This window comes from Electrona antarctica, assembly GCF_951216825.1.
Source record: "Electrona antarctica genome assembly, chromosome: 4".
Classification (NCBI taxonomy): Eukaryota; Metazoa; Chordata; class Actinopteri; order Myctophiformes; family Myctophidae; genus Electrona; species Electrona antarctica.
In genome coordinates this window covers 32,887,565-32,906,652 of record NC_136809.1, presented here as the reverse complement: position 1 = coordinate 32,906,652, position 19,088 = coordinate 32,887,565, and the positions used below count along the sequence as shown (strand labels likewise).

The 19,088-nt window shown below is 43.2% G+C and overlaps 1 protein-coding gene across 2 annotated transcripts in view; it reads right to left on the bottom strand.

The window, feature by feature from the left end:
• The window catches only part of LOC306921991 (dolichyl-diphosphooligosaccharide--protein glycosyltransferase subunit TUSC3), a 138,221-nt gene that overhangs the window by 47,874 nt on the left and 71,259 nt on the right, over positions 1 to 19,088 (bottom strand). For both annotated transcript variants that reach the window (XM_079499342.1, XM_079499341.1), the window contains exons 3-4: positions 16,032 to 16,149; positions 7,029 to 7,169 (exon numbers count right to left, since the gene is read on the bottom strand). In XM_079499342.1, the coding sequence (XP_079355468.1) occupies positions 7,029 to 7,169; positions 16,032 to 16,149 (259 nt within the window). The remainder of the gene's footprint in view (positions 1 to 7,028; positions 7,170 to 16,031; positions 16,150 to 19,088) is intronic.

Below are 19,088 nucleotides of genomic sequence, written 5' to 3'. Positions count from 1 at the left end.
AGGACGGAACTCCCGGATCTGACATTAACAATGAGTAGTTAGGAGGACGGAACACCCGGATCTGACATTCACAATGAAGTAGTTAGGAGGACGGAACACCCGGATCTGACATTCACAATGAGTAGTTAGGAGGACGGAACACCCGGATCTGACATTCACAATGAGTAGTTAGGAGGACGGAACACCCGGATCTGACATTCACAATGAGTAGTTAGGAGGATGGAACACCCGGACCTGACATTCACAATGAGTAGTTAGGAGGATGGAACACCCGGACCTGACATTCACAATGAGTAGTTAGGAGGATGGAACACCCGGACCTGACATTCACAATGAAGTAGTTAGGAGGATGGAACACCCGGATCGGGAACATTTTGAGTGTTTGTGTACACACAAACATTGGGTAACACAAAGACTGAAGACGAAGGTGAGGACGCAAATTGTGATTGGCCGAAAAAAGATGATATAGGATGATAAGAGCGCACCTCACTTCACACAGGTGTGTGTGTTTTTTTTGTTTTTTTTTACAGTAACTACTTGAACCCTAGCATCCCTATTTGTTAGCCAAACATAGCAGGTCTACAAGGCACTTGGTCACAAGAATGTTTTAGAAAACAAATCGAAGTGAGAAATAGATTTTACCAACACTTGTTGTTTTCTGAGGTGACTGCGTTGCACCGGACGCACCTGGCATAACATTTATGGAATGCTTTTATTACTGTAAGCAATTCAATCCTTTGTTTTGTTCTTCTTCTTCTTGTCATGTCCACAAGACAGTCAGTTACAACACTTGGCTAGATGTGGTTCAGCCACAGCTGAACACATTGCTGTCCCTTCTCATTAAACTCTGCCAAGTCCGATGCTGTGCAGGGATGTTCCAGCAGGGGGCATGTGCGGAGGTGCTGCATGGTCTGCGGCTCAGTGCCACAGTCACACACAATGTCCTCGTCATTTGAAAATCCCCATTTTGCGAGAGTGGCTTTTGCTCGCCCAACACTAGATGTTAATGTATTTAAGCATTTCCACACTGCGTAGGTTGAGTCTGCTCCAGGGGGTAGTGCCTCGCTAGCCTTTAACTCCATCGTTGTAGCTGGTGGGAGGTTGCCAGTTCTTTCTTCCCACTGAGAGTGGGTGAGTTACTTTTGGGTCAATGTATTCATTTATTTAGAAGCCGTTTAATAAGCGGGATAATAAATGGGGAGGGGGCCATTATTGACCCGCAATTGCATATATTTATATATTATATATACAATTGCATATATTTTTCTCTCCTGGGTCTTGAGCTGAAAAGGTTTGGGAACACCTCGAATAGAGAGATTCAAGGTGAGAAAACACAGAGGAAAAAATACACACACAAAAAATCACATAGAAATGAGCCTAAGTCAGAAGTCAGTAGGAAGTAAATGGAAATAACAGGGCAGAAGATAAAAGCTCAGGCGTGAAGCAAGATGTTGATCAGAAGGAAGATATGTAGTGTTTGACTTTACGACCCAAAGACCACCACCCACCTTCCCCACACAGTGCTGAATTGTACATGTTCGTTTGACACAAAGGTGCTAACTATGTATCCACCACAAGAGAGAGAGAGAGAGAGAGAGAGAGAGAGAGAGAGAGAGCGTGAGAGCACGATAGCCAGAGAGAGAGCAAGAGAGAGAGAGAGAGAGAGAGACACCAATGTGCCAAGGGGTGAACTTCCACAAGCGTATTGAGCGGTGTGTGATGTTTTTGTATTTCTGTCAGAATCCAGCGGCATGGATTTGTTGTTTGTTTAAGAAAACACATGTAGTGGTTTGAAAAGAACACCATTTCGACACTTCCTCAGCCCCTGTTTTTACCGTTTCCATGTGGAAGGATTCAAAGTTCAGAGTAATTTATTTTCCTGGGACGCACGTACAGATGGTTATGCCTTGTTCCGTCCATCATGTCACACTAGCACACAGACTAGAGCAGTTTCTCTTTTATCACCCGCTATAACCAAACATTTTGGCCGTGTGTGTGTGTGTGTGTGTGTGTGTGTGTGTGTGTGTGTGTGTGTGTGTGTGTGTGTGTGTGTGTGTGTGTGTACACGCACACACAAACATCTGTGTGTTCCCGACTATTAAGCCAACTAGTAAGCCAAATTGTGACCATGTCGGGTCCGTTAGTGAAAATAACAGTTAATGTTCCAACAGAGAGATAGTGTCTGTGAGTGTGGTGTGTGTGTGTGTGTGTGTGTGTGTGTGTGTGTGTGTGTGTGTGTGTGTGTGTGAGACAGTGATTATGCCAGGATGGGCATTGGGCATGCATGGTGCCTGCTGCCATTGTTGCTATTGGCTGAGACTAGTAATACATTTTGTTGCTGTCAGGCAGAAAACTCTTATCTCCATATTTTAACTTTTTGTGGGTTTTTTTCCTTCCCATAAATTAATGCATATAGGAATATAAGGGATACATATCGAAGTAGAAAAAGTGCCCTTCTGGGCACAGGTCTCCACCAGGAGGATAGGACTGTGTGAGATGTTTGGCAAAATGTTTAGGAGTAATATAAACATGTTTTTTTGTTGTTGTTTTTTTTTCTTCATTTTGTTGAGGAAATGCAGAGCCACTCATAGCATCTCTGTGGATAGAATTCTGGATTCTGGATTTGGAAGGCAATCTTAGCCAATCAGTGTAGAATCGGAGAAATCCAACAGACTTGTCTTGATCACATGACTACAGAGATCATGTGGACCGATTTGCGTGAGATTTGGATGAAATCTGTGCGACTAACATAAGCAATGTGTTTTGCAGAAATCGGCCTCATGGTGGCGCTATAACCGGCAGATGTGGAGGGATGCAGGGACAATGTTTTCCCATGGCCTCTAGGGAATGCACATACATAAGTTGTATACAGATCGATGCAGTTATAGCTAAAAAGAGGAATTGGCCTGTTATAGCGCCACCGTGAGGCTGATTTGGGGGGGGAAATTGTGGCATGTCGTCCTCGGCCTAGTGGAAATGTGCGTGTATAATTTCATGGAAATTGCACACTGTGTTTGTGATTTGTGGCATTTTGTTCGAAACGGACCAATCGTGTGAGCTTTGGAAGCCAATCTTAGCCAATCAGGATGGAAGATGGGAAATGGTGCCGCTCCGTGTTGATCACATGACTATGGAGTGTATAACGAATTGTGTGATGTGTACGAATAATCTACATAAATGTGTTTTGCCTAAATCGGCCTCATGGTGGCGCTATAACAGGGCGTTGAGGAATATTTGGGGCAGAGGTTCGTCGTTGGCATCCAGGGAGTGTGTGTGTAAAGTTTGGCATGGATCGGGCCAACGGTGCCGGAGATTAGCTGATAACGGACGGACGGAAGGACGGACGGACGGAAGGAAGGACGGACGGACGGAGTGCAAAACATACTCTCTCCCCATGCCTTCGGCCTGGTGGAGACAATAAGGGTCCATTTGGTTACCAACTCTCCATAATTTTTGCTGGGGACCACCTGGAACCCTCTCGAGGACCACTGGTTGAAAACCACTGATCAAGGGCCATGGTTCTGAACCGGTGGACGGGGGACACTGGTGGGCTGCTACCGCTAGGGTATTAGAAGTGGGCCCCCAAATAATTGGCAAAACACTATGATTTTATTGCACACTGTACATATAAGAAAATCATGTAAAAAGTTTGTCTTTTCTATAAAACCTTGAAAAGAATATATATCTTGATGGAGTGGCTGCCGTGTTAAGTGCCAGAGGGGTGGGCCACGTATGCTTTTGAGATGATTTAAGTGAATGGGCCCTGGTGCAGGAGAGGATGAGAGGATGAGAGGGAAAAGACATGAGTAAATAGGGTGGAAAAATATAAAGGACTGTGCAACTCGTTCATTATAGTGTGATATGATCTGATCTACAGATGCCGTTATAAGCTTGTAGATCCATTCATTTTAACATAGCGCTGTTATGTCGTATCAAACGAGTTGAATCAATGTGGCGTATTGTTATAGTGGGGGGATAGCATTGTGATATGTTTCAATTTGCAGACAGGCACGCCAATAGAGGCACTTTGTACTGAGTTGCATTAGAAAGAGAGAGATGAGAGGAAATGAATAAAAGATGAAGGGAGAAAAGGGCCACACACACACACACACACACACACACACACACACACACACACACACACACACACACACACACACACACACACACACACACACACACACACACACACACACACACACACACACACACACACACACACACACACACACACACACACACACACACACACACACACACACACACACGCCCCGCACCAGTCTAGTCTACAGACAGTAGCAGTTAAAGGACTCTGTGGACTAAACCTGTGTGCGTGTGCGTGTGTGTGTGTGTGTGTGCGCAACTCAACAAGTTATAGTTAACGGTAGGGGAAGTGATAAATATATGGTTAAAAGAGGAGCTGTTGGCCCAGGCGGTGGCGTAACCGTCTGGGCACCCGACTGGTAATCCAGTCGCAGTGTGCCGCGGGTTCGACTCCCGAGCCCGACACGGCCTTTACTGCATGTCTTCCCCCATCTCTCTCCCGTTTCCTGTCAGCCTACTGTCTGTCCCTTCAAAAACCAATAAAAGGCGTAAGCCGCAAAAAAAAAAAGAGGAGCTGTTCACCCCAATTTAACGGATTATTAATTTGATAACCGGCGGAGAGTCTCCTATTGACCGATCATTAAATGATTGGCTCAGGAATGTGACAAAAACAAAACAACATCTCCATGATTTCAAGGCTTCATGGGGTGTGTTATTGATAGAAAATAAGTCACTTTTTTGGATGAACTACTCCTTTAAGGTTAAAACACTACTGTACATTCAGATAGTTATCATTGCCCTGATGAAGACATTTCATGGTCAAAACATGTTGGCAGTTTTTAGTAGTACTAGTCCTTACCAGTTCTGAATATATGAACAGCAAATGATGTTCAGTGTGGGTAATGCGATGTAATAGATCACATTACTGATAGGGGGGAATTGTTTACAGATGGTCTTGGGAAGTTGGGTTGGGCACAACAGTAGGCTAATTAAACGTCTCTTGTGCAAGTAAATGCTGTAGTACAATCATAAGTACACCACTGATGTGTGATGTAAATTTGGTGGTGATATTCTGCCTATAAATGGAAGTTATTGAATATTTTCACGTTCGGTGTTGCACTTTGTAGACGGTCCCTAACTGCTCACCATCTGCTGCCCATGGAGTTATAAGCTATTAAACGGTGAACAGTGAAGGTTGGCTTTTTGGGCTTCAAAGCAAGTTGTAGTTTGTTCTTTATATAATCAGGTTAAGAATGAGATGTTTTGTGTAATTTAGGAATGTGTTGTTCCTGAGCTATTGAGCCAGCGTTGGTCATTGATCTGTCTGTATGTATTTTCATTGTGTTCCCCGTCCGGGCTGACTTAAACCATGTTGTTGTTGTTGCGTGCTAACGGTAGGCGGTTAAGAAAACGTCTCCATTTGGCCACCCCGAGTCCCCGACAGATAAGCATTCCGTTGTGATCGTGCTGTTCAGTGTGTCACGCAGCCACGCTGGGTGCGCGCAGGGCTGTAACCTGTCGTCAGTGTCCAGGCTTTCAGCGTGCATGTAGCCCATGTGTATGGCACGGCGAAGGAGATGGTTGAGGAGGGGGCGGACAGTGTGGCACGCAACCCCCGCGTTGGTCGCGATGCTTCCCCAAAGAAGAAGTTATGTCGACTGACGCAAGAGTAGCTGTAGTATGGGTCCGAGTTGTATTGCCTGCCTGGGGGCGGTGTGAAAAAGGGGAGGTGCGTTGGAGAATGCAAGGGGAATGTTGCGCAGAAAACTGTGTCCCAGTATTAATCTGTGTCCGGCCCAACATGCATTTCACTGGTGACACGTGATTTGCGGGGAGATGAGTTGTTTTTGACGCAAATTAATTGAATTAAGATTATTGTTAGAATGTTTGGCGTGTGTAATGTGGGGCAGATTGAGGTTGGAGGACAGGGCTGTGCGGCGCTAGGTTCCTTGAGGCTGCCCGTGTGCCGTGGCATTTTTGTCGGGGGCCATAAGCAAGCAGCTCTGTGCTAAGGAAGATTTTGATTTTGCCGGTGCTTTTATAGATAGATAAAGTGTTTGTTCAATACCAGGGGTCCCCCATCACTGTTGGACCGATCGCTGTGAAACTGTGCATGGCTTGCCCTACTTTACTGAGGCACTGCACTGTCTCTCTGCACTTGATGTATGTGATTGCCTTGCTTATTGTAAGTCACTCTGGATAAGAGTGTCTGCATGCTAAATGGCTAAATCGTAAATTGGAGAGAGAGAGGAGAGAGAGAGAGAGAGAGAGAGAGAGGTTAAAGCCATTAAATGAAACGAAGAGCAAAAATACCTAACATTTCTCTTGATAAGTAATGGCTGCCATATTTCAGAGACATTGCGGGCGCCTCATGCAAAGTCGTCTGGCCCAGTGTTTTCAGAGGCCGCTCAATACTATGCCCCATACTGGGGGACAGAACTCATAGAACTAATGATTGATATAGATCCATTGATCTCATTCATACTCCGCTTTCTGCCGTGTTCACTTTGTAATTCCAGCAACGAGAGGCACTCAATCGAAGGCTATATAGTCTCCTGTTCTGGCGCTTCGGTGCTTGTCTTTGTGTTTGCGTTCCTTGCGTGTCCTTGCTCTTTCTTTTTTTTTCGTTTTGTTTTTCTTAACATTCAACCACCTTCTCTATCTTTTCCTGTTTGGTTCCATGTTTTACCTCCAAAGTCACATCGAGGTGTCTGAAAGCTAGCACTTAGGCTAAGTGCTCTATGTTGTTCTCCCTCCAACAGGCAGCTGTGTTGAATGCTAATGCTCAGAGTTTGACTTCAAAAGTATCACACCTCTGGAGTTGGAGTTCAGAAATGTTAGCTGGATGTTTATTTAATTCCTGGAATTCACTGCTCCAGTGAAAGGCCTCATTTCTGCGCCCGGGAGCTGGTGCATGTGTGAGTGCGTATGTAAGTGTATGTATGCACATGCAATGGCATGCATGCAATTGTGTGTGCACGTACCTGCACATCAGTGCGGTCTGCGATCCACTTGGCCAGTTGTTCAGATGCAAAGCCGATCCTTTGCAGGTCGAACGTGTCAGCCCGCTTCGGCTTCCCCTTAGCCGGGAAATGCATGAAGGTGGGAGCACTGTTCATATTCAACTACACACACACACACAGACAGACAGACAGACAGACAGACAGACAGACAGACAGACAGACAGACAGACAGACAGACAGACAGACAGACAGACAGACAGACAGACAGACAGACAGACAGACAGACAGACAGACAGACAGACAGACAGACAGACAGACAGACAGACAGACAGACAGACATCATGTTAGTTTCAAACACTTAGGCAGTCTGACAGGTGGAGCGACAAGCATGAGCAACATATTGTTGTTTCCCAAACAGTGGATCCGGACCCTTGTTAAATATATATGTACATTATACATTCAACTTTTCATCAATTGAAATCAATTCTAAAGTAGACCTATTTCAAAATAAAATAAATCTAAGAATTCCCTCTAATAAATAAAATAAAAGTTTTAAGAAGTAGTGAAAATAGCAGATTGTGAACTTGTATGTAGCTGGGTTTGGGTCCCAGGCAAATGTCTAATCTCTCTTTTGGGTCTTGGGTTAAAATGTTCAGGTTAGGTAGGTATGCCTATAGTTGCAGAAACCACTGGTAAAAAAACTGTCAAGGGAGTCCATTGATGCTAGGAACAATTGTGTTCCCCGCGGCAGGCTGGTCAATGATTTGACACAGCTGAAGCAGGCGGAAATTGCCTGCCGTTTACTCATAGAGTGCTTTGCCTGTCTGTGCGTTCACATGGGAGGTGCTGTGGCAACGCAGGAGTTTGTGGCTCTCCACGAGTATAACCCAATCTGGACGGGAACCCCTTTTGGTGTTTTAAGCATTAAGCCGTGCTTGTAGATCTGCTGTTTTTGAAAAATCGTGAAAATGTTGCGCAACTCTGATTTTTAACTCAAATCTTTGCTTCTGGGGGGTGCCTGGAACTAAATATTTTCATATGGGGGTCCGCGGCCAAATACAGATAATTCCGGGAGTCCTTGACATGGAAAAGGTTGAGAACCACTGACATAGAAACATAGGATTTAGAAGACCTAGTTTTAGAATCGGCCTCAGGTCTGAATGGGATAAAGCCCATAACCACTTTAAAGCCTCTGGTCTTGCCTGACTTCAAAGTTACAATGGTACTCTTAAAGTTACAATGGTACTCTTAAAGTTACAATGGTACTCTTAAAGTTACAATGGTACTCTTAAAGTTACAATGGTACTCTTAAAGTTACAATGGTACTCTTTGCCTTTGTCTCGGCTTATGTGTCGCTCCTCTTCCGTGTCCGCCATCGTGGTATTTTCAATGGACCCTAATTGAACCCCTATTGAACGGATGGCGCTTTGACAGGAAAAAAATAATAATAACGTAACAAACAAACAAATAATAACAAAGCAGAGAAAACCTGCGTCGTTCAACGATCGGGGGATCGATCGTAGTGGAGATAAATACTCTGTAACTACTTGAAAGGTAAAGAAAAGCAAGAAATCAGTGGCAGGGGCTAGTTATTCATTTATTTACTCCGGCAGTGAATGAGTTTAACACGGGCAGCCAGAAGAATGCGTTTATTTGTGTTCTGGCCGCTTGCAATATCCTCGCGGCCCACCAGTGGGTCCCGGCCCACAGATTGAGAACCAGGAGTGGTCTACAGTACAACACTGTTTCACAAACAGTGGGTTGGGATTTTCTACCCGTAAACTACAAGGCAAAAGATTGGCATTTTCTTTTTTCTTTTTCAGGAACAGAGCTGGTTTCACGCTCCAGTGACTGGCTCACACTAAAGGTCCCCAAAGTAAACACTGGACAGGGGGAAAACAGCATTTTTGTTTTAATGCCCCAACCACTTGGAATGACCTACAACTTGAATTAAAGATCTGTTCTCCAATAACACACGGTCAATCAATTTAAATCTTTGATTGCAGACCTACCCAAGAGTGTCAGCAACTGCTTTTAAACGTGTGTTGTATCATACACTAGTGAAACGTTTCCGTTTTGTTTTAATCATTGGTGTGGAAATTGATGTGAAAATGAAATTGTACTATATGTTTTATCTCGATGCAAATGAGGGCAACCTCATACTTAAACAATGTTTAACGAACAATGTTTAAGAAGTAGTGAAAATAGCAGAAGCGTCACGTTGTGATCTTGTTTCACTGCATCCTGGGCATTTATCTTTTGGGAACCACTGATCTACTACACATCATATCTCTTCACCAAAACGAGCCGCTCACAATGCATGGTGACCAGGATGTTCCCCCCAGAATATGCAGGGTATAATTATAAGTGGCTAAAGACCAAATCATAGGACAGAAATAGCCAGCGTGTAGAATAGACGGAGGACTGCAGTAACAGGAGGAGTGGAGGTAAGGTAAAACCTCCAGAGAAAATGCACACAAAAATCATTGACTAGGCAGGCTAAAATCCTTGAATTTGCGATGAACTATGCAGGGTTTTTATGTGATTTTACGCAGTGAAATATGTGAGAAGTTGCGAAATATGCGAAGAAAACAATTGACAAGATATTGCATTTTTCTGGAGGATCTAGGTAGGAAGTAGGAACACATAAGGAGGAGTAAACACAGCAGCCACATGGAGGTCATCTGACATGGGGGAATGAATGGATGTCGTGGAGCCATGTTCTCCTCTCCACTGGGAGGCGTGCGTGCGGTGCTGGCCATTAGGGATGATGAATGGACACAAAAGACACACTTCAACGGTTAGTTACCACCTTCCTATGTAATCTGTCTCTCTGCCTCAGGGCATTTCACTGTCTTTTATTGACACACAGTCTAACAATTAGACTCTCTCACACACACACGCACGCACGCACGCACACGCAGAATTCAAGAGAATGGCTAAACCTGAATCTGAAATGTATATCTCCTTCTTGCCAATCTCCAGTCTCCACCTCTCTCCCTCTCATGCACACCCTTTGTCAGCCTTCTGATTGGTCCCTGACTGACTAACCAGCAGGCTCTTCTGCCTTGTTCCGCCTAGTTTATGTTGAATTTGCTAAAACGTTTAAAATAAGAATTGAATGCACAGATTATCAATACGAAGCAACTGAAAAACCTGTTATTTTAATGGTAGTGGATGGAGATAGAGGATTTTTATCCAACCACGAAACGGCAACCAACGGGTGCGAAGAGGGGCAGAACCACTTGACAAAGGGTGAATTAATCTCAAAACCCATGTTTCCCGGCAATTATCCACATCCATTACATGCAACTCAGCTGTTTTCCCTGCGTTATTTTTCTCCATATGAAGAGAAGAGACGTCTCTCTCTCTTCATTAAAGTGAAGCAGTCACCTCTCTCCCTTGGATGGATAGGTGAGAAATGGGCACGCACGCACACAGTGATTCTCCAGTGAACTCCCCGTGTAGTAAACGAAAACAATAAGACAATGAAAACAGTGTGACGTCTATCTAAATCTGCTCATAAATGCCAAGAGAGAGAGAGAGAAATAAATAACCTGAGTGTGTGTGAATGGCACACTGTAAAGTCCATGGGAGAGGGCTATAAAACCCACCGTTTACATCAGCATATAGTCTTCAACGTTTTTCAGGCCGATGGCCCCTTGGGAGATGATACATTATGTGTGGATGAAGCAGGGACCCCCCTACTACATAATACAGATTAAACTAACTATCGGTCCCTCCAACTTCTGATATTTATTATGTTTTTAGAAAGCCTTCTATTAGATAGATTTATGAGTCATGCACCAGAGGTGCCCGGCCCACCTGGACTTACAGGACACAACATATAAATCACTGCATCAATATTGCATAGGTGTTCAATACAATAAAATAAAAACTCAGTTTTCAGACAAACAAAACATTGCCTTTTTTTCCCCAAGCCCAAGAAATCTACCAAAACAAAAATACCTTTCCTAAAAAGGCTTTTTCATAATCATCTAACAAAACAAAAAAAAGTTAACACAAATAGTTGACATTTTACAAAATAATAAATGTCTTAATTCATATAGTGGACAGTAAAACAAAAAATTAATCTCATGTTTTATTTCTTCCAAATCACACTAAACAAATGCTGTCCTCCTCATGAGTACCAATGAATCTACCTGTTTCTAAAGCCAATGGTAAGGTCCTAGAATGTAACTGTGCACAAAAGGATCTTTGACTTTTGGATACATACGTTTCAGTTTCAGTTCAGTTTATTTTTATTTATAGTGCAGCATCACCCCAAGGGGTCTCTGTGCACTTCACAACAATACACAGCAAAAAACAGCAATAAAAAACACAATAGAACAGTAACACAATAGCGAAGAAATACAGTAAAGCATAATACAATGTGTCAATACACATGGCTGACATAAGTACCATGCGATAGGACACAGCTATAGGTCATCACAGATAGGTGTAAAAATGCGTTCAGAAGATAACCATAATGCAGGGAAAAATATGGGTTTTAAGTCTAGATTTAAAAATGTCTAGTGAGTTCAAGTTGGCATCTCTAACTGTTTGTGGGAGAGCATTCCAGAGACCGGGGGCACGATGTGTGAATGCTCTGCCCCCAAGCGTTATTTTATTGTGGTATGTGACTGAGTTTTCCAGCATCTTGGGAGCGTAGAGGTCGTGGGGGGGAAGTACCAGTATGCTTTTATTAAGCTGGACATGTAGGGTGGAGCAAGTCCATTTATGGCTTTAAAGGTCAGGAGGAGCACCTTGAAGTGGGCTCTGGCCTGTATGGGTAACCAGTGTAATTCTATGAGTGTGGCTGTGATGTGGTCCTGTATGGGTAACCAGTGTAATTCTATGAGTGTGGCTGTGATGTGGTCCTGTATGGGTAACCAGTGTAATTCTATGAGTGTGATGTGGTCCTGTATGGGTAACCAGTGTAATTCTATGAGTGTGATGTGGTCCTGTATGGGTAACCAGTGTAATTCTATGAGTGTGATGTGGTCCTGTATGGGTAACCAGTGTAATTCTATGAGTGTGACTGTGATGTGGCCCTGTATGGGTAACCAGTGTAATGCTGTGATGTGGTCCTGTATGGGTAACCAGTGTAATTCTATGAGTGTGACTGTGATGTGGTCCTGTATGGGTAACCAGTGTAATGCTGTGATGTGGTCCTGTATGGGTAACCAGTGTAATTCTATGAGTGTGACTGTGATGTGGTCCTGTATGGGTAACCAGTGTAATTCTATGAGTGTGACTGTGATGTGGTCCTGTATGGGTAACCAGTGTAATTCTATGAGTGTGGCTGTGATGTGGTCCTGTATGGGTAACCAGTGTAATTCTATGAGTGTGGCTGTGATGTGGCCCTGTATGGGTAACCAGTGTAATTATATGAGTGTGGGTGTGATGTGGTCCTGTATGGGTAACCAGTGTAATTCTATGAGTGTGGGTGTGATGTGGTCCTGTATGGGTAACCAGTGTAATTCTATGAGTGTGGGTGTGATGTGGTCCTGTATGGGTAACCAGTGTAATGCTGTGATGTGGTCCTGTATGGGTAACCAGTGTAATTCTATGAGTGTGGGTGTGATGTGGGCCTGTATGGGTAACCAGTGTAATTCTATGAGTGTGGCTGTGATGTGGCCCTGTATGGGTAACCAGTGTAATTCTATGAGTGTGGGTGTGATGTGGGCCTGTATGGGTAACCAGTGTAATTCTATGAGTGTGATGTGGTCCTGTATGGGTAACCAGTGTAATTCTATGAGTGTGATGTGGGCCTGTATGGGTAACCAGTGTAATTCTATGAGTGTGATGTGGGCCTGTATGGGTAACCAGTGTAATTCTATGAGTGTGATGTGGGCCTGTATGGGTAACCAGTGTAATTCTATGAGTGTGATGTGGGCCTGTATGGGTAACCAGTGTAATTCTATGAGTGTGATGTGGGCCTGTATGGGTAACCAGTGTAATTCTATGAGTGTGATGTGGGCCTGTATGGGTAACCAGTGTAATTCTATGAGTGTGGGTGTGATGTGGTCCTGTATGGGTAACCAGTGTAATGCTGTGATGTGGTCCTGTATGGGTAACCAGTGTAATGCTGTGATGTGGTCCTGTATGGGTAACCAGTGTAATTCTATGAGTGTGGGTGTGATGTGGTCCTGTATGGGTAACCAGTGTAATGCTGTGATGTGGTCCTGTATGGGTAACCAGTGTAATTCTATGAGTGTGGCTGTGATGTGGTCCTGTATGGGTAACCAGTGTAATTCTATGAGTGTGGGTGTGATGTGGTCCTGTATGGGTAACCAGTGTAATGCTGTGATGTGGTCCTGTATGGGTAACCAGTGTAATTCTATGAGTGTGGGTGTGATGTGGTCCTGTATGGGTAACCAGTGTAATGCTGTGATGTGGTCCTGTATGGGTAACCAGTGTAATTCTATGAGTGTGGCTGTGATGTGGTCCTGTATGGGTAACCAGTGTAATGCTGTGATGTGGTCCTGTATGGGTAACCAGTGTAATTCTATGAGTGTGGGTGTGATGTGGTCCTGTATGGGTAACCAGTGTAATTCTATGAGTGTGACTGTGATGTGGCCCTGTATGGGTAACCAGTGTAATGCTGTGATGTGGTCCTGTATGGGTAACCAGTGTAATTCTATGAGTGTGACTGTGATGTGGTCCTGTATGGGTAACCAGTGTAATGCTGTGATGTGGTCCTGTATGGGTAACCAGTGTAATTCTATGAGTGTGACTGTGATGTGGCCCTGTATGGGTAACCAGTGTAATGCTGTGATGTGGTCCTGTATGGGTAACCAGTGTAATTCTATGAGTGTGACTGTGATGTGGTCCTGTATGGGTAACCAGTGTAATTCTATGAGTGTGGCTGTGATGTGGTCCTGTATGGGTAACCAGTGTAATTCTATGAGTGTGGCTGTGATGTGGCCCTGTATGGGTAACCAGTGTAATTATATGAGTGTGGGTGTGATGTGGTCCTGTATGGGTAACCAGTGTAATGCTGTGATGTGGTCCTGTATGGGTAACCAGTGTAATGCTGTGATGTGGTCCTGTATGGGTAACCAGTGTAATTCTATGAGTGTGGGTGTGATGTGGGCCTGTATGGGTAACCAGTGTAATTCTATGAGTGTGATGTGGTCCTGTATGGGTAACCAGTGTAATTCTATGAGTGTGATGTGGGCCTGTATGGGTAACCAGTGTAATTCTATGAGTGTGATGTGGGCCTGTATGGGTAACCAGTGTAATTCTATGAGTGTGATGTGGGCCTGTATGGGTAACCAGTGTAATTCTATGAGTGTGATGTGGGCCTGTATGGGTAACCAGTGTAATTCTATGAGTGTGGGTGTGATGTGGTCCTGTATGGGTAACGAGTGTAATGCTGTGATGTGGTCCTGTATGGGTAACCAGTGTAATTCTATGAGTGTGGGTGTGATGTGGTCCTGTATGGGTAACCAGTGTAATGCTGTGATGTGGTCCTGTATGGGTAACCAGTGTAATTCTATGAGTGTGGGTGTGATGTGGTCCTGTATGGGTAACCAGTGTAATTCTATGAGTGTGGCTGTGATGTGGTCCTGTATGGGTAACCAGTGTAATTCTATGAGTGTGGCTGTGATGTGGCCCTGTATGGGTAACCAGTGTAATGCTGTGATGTGGTCCTGTATGGGTAACCAGTGTAATTCTATGAGTGTGGCTGTGATGTGGCCCTGTATGGGTAACCAGTGTAATGCTGTGATGTGGTCCTGTATGGGTAACCAGTGTAATTCTATGAGTGTGGCTGTGATGTGGTCCTGTGTGGGTAACCAGTGTAATTCTATGAGTGTGGCTGTGATGTGGTCCTGTATGGGTAACCAGTGTAATTCTATGAGTGTGGGTGTGATGTGGTCCTGTATGGGTAACCAGTGTAATTATACGAGTATGGGTGGGATTTTCCTTGTTAGTACTCTAGCTGCTGCATTTTGGACAAGTCTAAGGCCGTTTGTTGCTATTGATGGTAGACCGGAGAAAAGAGCATTGCAGTTACGTATTCTTGAGGTGATGAAAGCGTGAACCAGAGTTTCAGCATCGGGAAGTGATAATATTGGGCAGATTCTAGCTATGTTGCATAAGGTTCAGGGCCATAACTATTTTTAATAAGACGATATGTTCTTAGTTTTGGTTTGTACCATAAGTCAACAGCCCAACTCTCTTTATATTTAAGGAACATATAATTCTGCATTTCATGAATTTTACGGCGTAACCCATTTAAATAAATAAATGGTGAATTATTCATAAAAAATAAAGATCCAGCTGTCATACAATGATGTGTGTATTGTAGCCTTGCATAGAATGGTCAAGTTTGGTGATGTCAGAAGAGAATGTGTTGAGATATTCAGAATATGTTGAACTATGCAGCTAGCTCTGCACAGCTTTAGAGAATAGATGTGCAGGGGAGCGGAAGAAAGGAGACAAAGGTACTGCACATCGGTTTGTTTTCATGGACATCCTTTAAAAGCATCTGTCTGGCTCTGGTTTCACTGATTGATTTGAAATGTCAAGGGGCAATCTAGAAAGAGCAAAGCTGGTAGAAAGAAAAGTTGACAAAATGTACAGACACGGCTTTGGAGATAATCATACAAATTACAACATTGATTTTTAAAGCAATTCACAGGGAAGGGTCCCTCCAATGCCATCCCCCGCAGCTTCCTAATTAAAGGGCTCGACTACTTTGGTAGAGGTTTGGGTTGTGTAGTTACCTTGCCATGGTCTGCAACTCCAAAGGTGGGTATCAAATATGTACACTGAAGGATAGATGTAGTTGCACTGGTGCACTTTGGTTCTAGTTGCACTTTATATTTAAGGGTAGTGGTCTGTATCTTGTGATAATGTATACGTATGTCTGTTGTTGTTTGTATGTTTTGCTGTTCATTGTATTGTGTCTTTTAGAGCTTTTATTATCTGCTGTAAAATGAATTGCCCAGCTTGGGACATATAAATACACTTGACCTTGACAATTATTGAGAGAGGAAGGGTAGAGAGTTGTACCTGTTGGAAGACATCCGCTCCTTCATCGTAGTCGACCACAGTGAAGAACAGCTTGTTGGAGAAGGCAGACGAGTAGCGCCACGAGTTAGCCAGCACCTGATACTCCTCGTTAGCCTGCCTGAAACACACACACACAGTAACTAAGATTTTGCCGTATTAATACAGTGCACCGGCTGGGCGTCCTGCATTAATATTGTCAACCACTAGGCATGCCTGGCAATAATCCAGAAACAGAAACCAAACCTTTCCAAACAGAGAGTGGGGTTTTTAGGTGCACGGTCCAAAAAATACAACGAGAAGATAAACAAGTCAGCAGCACTCCATAATGTCCTTTTCACTATTGTATTCTCCTCACCGAGTCCAACAACGGACATGTTTCAGCTCCGAAAGCTTTCATCTGCGTTGTTATTATTGTGAGGTACAGAAAGCATTCATATATACTCATCTACTGACAAGAACGACTTTAACAACTTTTTTTTGGGGCGGAGCCGTCACCCTTTTACGTCTTGGCTTTGAGAAGGGCACTTCCACATTCCTGGTGTGCCGTACCGTTTTACCGTTTGTAAAACAAATTGCAAAAATAGCAGATCTACAAGCTCACAACTAGTGCTGCCAACAAATATTCCATATCAGAATATTCAAATGTAAAAAATAAAAGAATAATCGAATATTTTATCGAATTAAAAAAATAACAATAAAATTGCTGTGTGAGTTCTGGCGAGACTCTGTGCCACGAAAACTAAAACATTATACAAAAATTAGGCTATTAAGATAATTATGAATCATTCATTTGATCTCGCAAGACTCAAGAGAGCGCATTTCTCAGCACCAACCACGGCTCATACAGGACCGGACCATATAGATAAAGAAATAGAAAGTTTTACAGCATATTAGGCTGCATTATTCATATCATATTCATATCTTAAATCATATACATTCGACATTCAAAATCATTCGAAACTCGTTTGAATCCCTGTGGTGTTTTAAAAGGAATATTCGAATATCATTTTTGGCCAATTCTGGCAGCACTACTCACAACATGTTGTAACAAGATGTGTTGTGAGCTATATTAAAAAAGTAGTAATGTAGGATTATTTTACCCGAATGACATGCCTAATATGTAAAATATATACAGACCGACCAGATTAATCGTGTTGATGGTTATCACACCCTCATATTATTATTACTAACAATTCTAACGATACAACCCACATGCAGTCTACTATGGCCTTTATCACTTTTCCTACAATTGTCACAATGCATTTTGGCGGCAAGGAAACGGCCTGGCTTGGTTCTATGATTGTTCAGGGAACATTAGCCCTGCAACAAATAGAGATCAAGTTAAAACACATCATTCATGTACAGTAGTGGTACATAGTTACATACTGTACATATATATCTACTGGATGTCACATCGATCCTCACACTCACTGATGGTTTTCTTCCATTTATTCACATGTAGCCTAATGGCAAAGGTAGTGGCAACTGTGCTGCTAACACGCCCCCGGTTCATTAAAGCCAATGAAGCTTAACCTGGATGAATATGAACTGAATTGGACTGGAATTAATATGAGAGAGAGAGAGAGAGAGAGAGAGAGAGATAGAGAGAGAGATCTACAGTTACTTCTCAGGATTCAAGTTCAAAAATAATAAAAGTATGATATCTACAAGCTCTGTGTCTACCCATAGCAGGATCCCACTCTAACAGACCTCTAGTCTAGGTCATTAAGGGGCCGTTCCACTGGTCTTATGTTATCAGAGGGACAGGCCTTTGTTCTCAAACGTACAAACTTATGAAAGCTGATGGATCAAAATCCAATGCTACCTGGCTATATAGACAGTAACACCGTGGTAGAGTCCTTGACCATGGTGACTGATAACAAACAGAGAAAAACCTCAACAATGTACACTTCAGGACGCACAGCCTGACCAGGCATAAACAAGCATGGCCATTGAGAGACGACAGGCTGCTCTCAGTGCCAGTCAAGGACTTCTGGAGGCACAGCTCCACTTCATGACAACATGTGACAAATACAAAGATATAAGAAAATAATACCACCTCAAATTCACACACAAAAAACACAGAAATAGCAATCCCACCGCAAAATGAGGGACAATCCTGTTTGGATTGTTTGTTAATTAATTATTTGTGTCATCCATCTTCAAAAATCATAATATGATAATAATATGATATGATAATACATTTATTATTGTTGGTCTATTGACAGAAACAGATATAAAGAGAGAAAGAGAGCGATAGAGAGAGAGAGATAGAGAGAGACAGCGTGAGAGGCAGAAAGAAAGAAAGAAAGAAAGAGAGGAAGGAAGAGAGGAAGGAAGGAAGACAAAAAGACATGAGATAGTTAAAGCGACGAAGAAGAGATAAACGATTAATGGCCAGTTATGTTTAATGAGTAATTATTCTTTCTCTCGGTGGCTTTTGTCCCATGAAGCTCAGATCAATTCATAGCTAATAATGCATAAACCTTCAATCATTACTTATCTCTGCCTGCCAAAAATGAACCTTGTACAATCAGAATCACGATTAAGTTTATCTGGAAGATCAGACGAACACTTTGATCATTTCTGAACTCAATTTGTTACCGGACAGAATGTGCAGAAAGACTATAAACTGTATAATAGAAAGAGAATGTGAAGTCACACCATTGAACGTGATAGCTGAAAACCTCTCAAGATGGGGCCACCTGTCCATTAAACTCAATGGATATTACCATGTTCCTCTCAAGATGGGGCCACCTGTCCATTAAACTCAATGGATATTACCATGTTCCGTAAGTTGGAGCTTGTCTTTTTCCCAGAGCCCGGCCTCGTGTTTTAGCACTGTTTGAGTTAGTATTTTTGTGCTCTGGGGACCTCAAGTACAAAATCGTTCCACCATTTGGAGAGGAGTGCACCTCATCAATGTCACTTTCTTCGACCGCAAAATCGAACTATAAATATCAACAAACATGGAGGAGAGAGGCTGATTGCAACCGTACACCCACACATTCTGCTACTGATTCACCTGATATCCGGCGCTAGAAGGATTCCATTTCT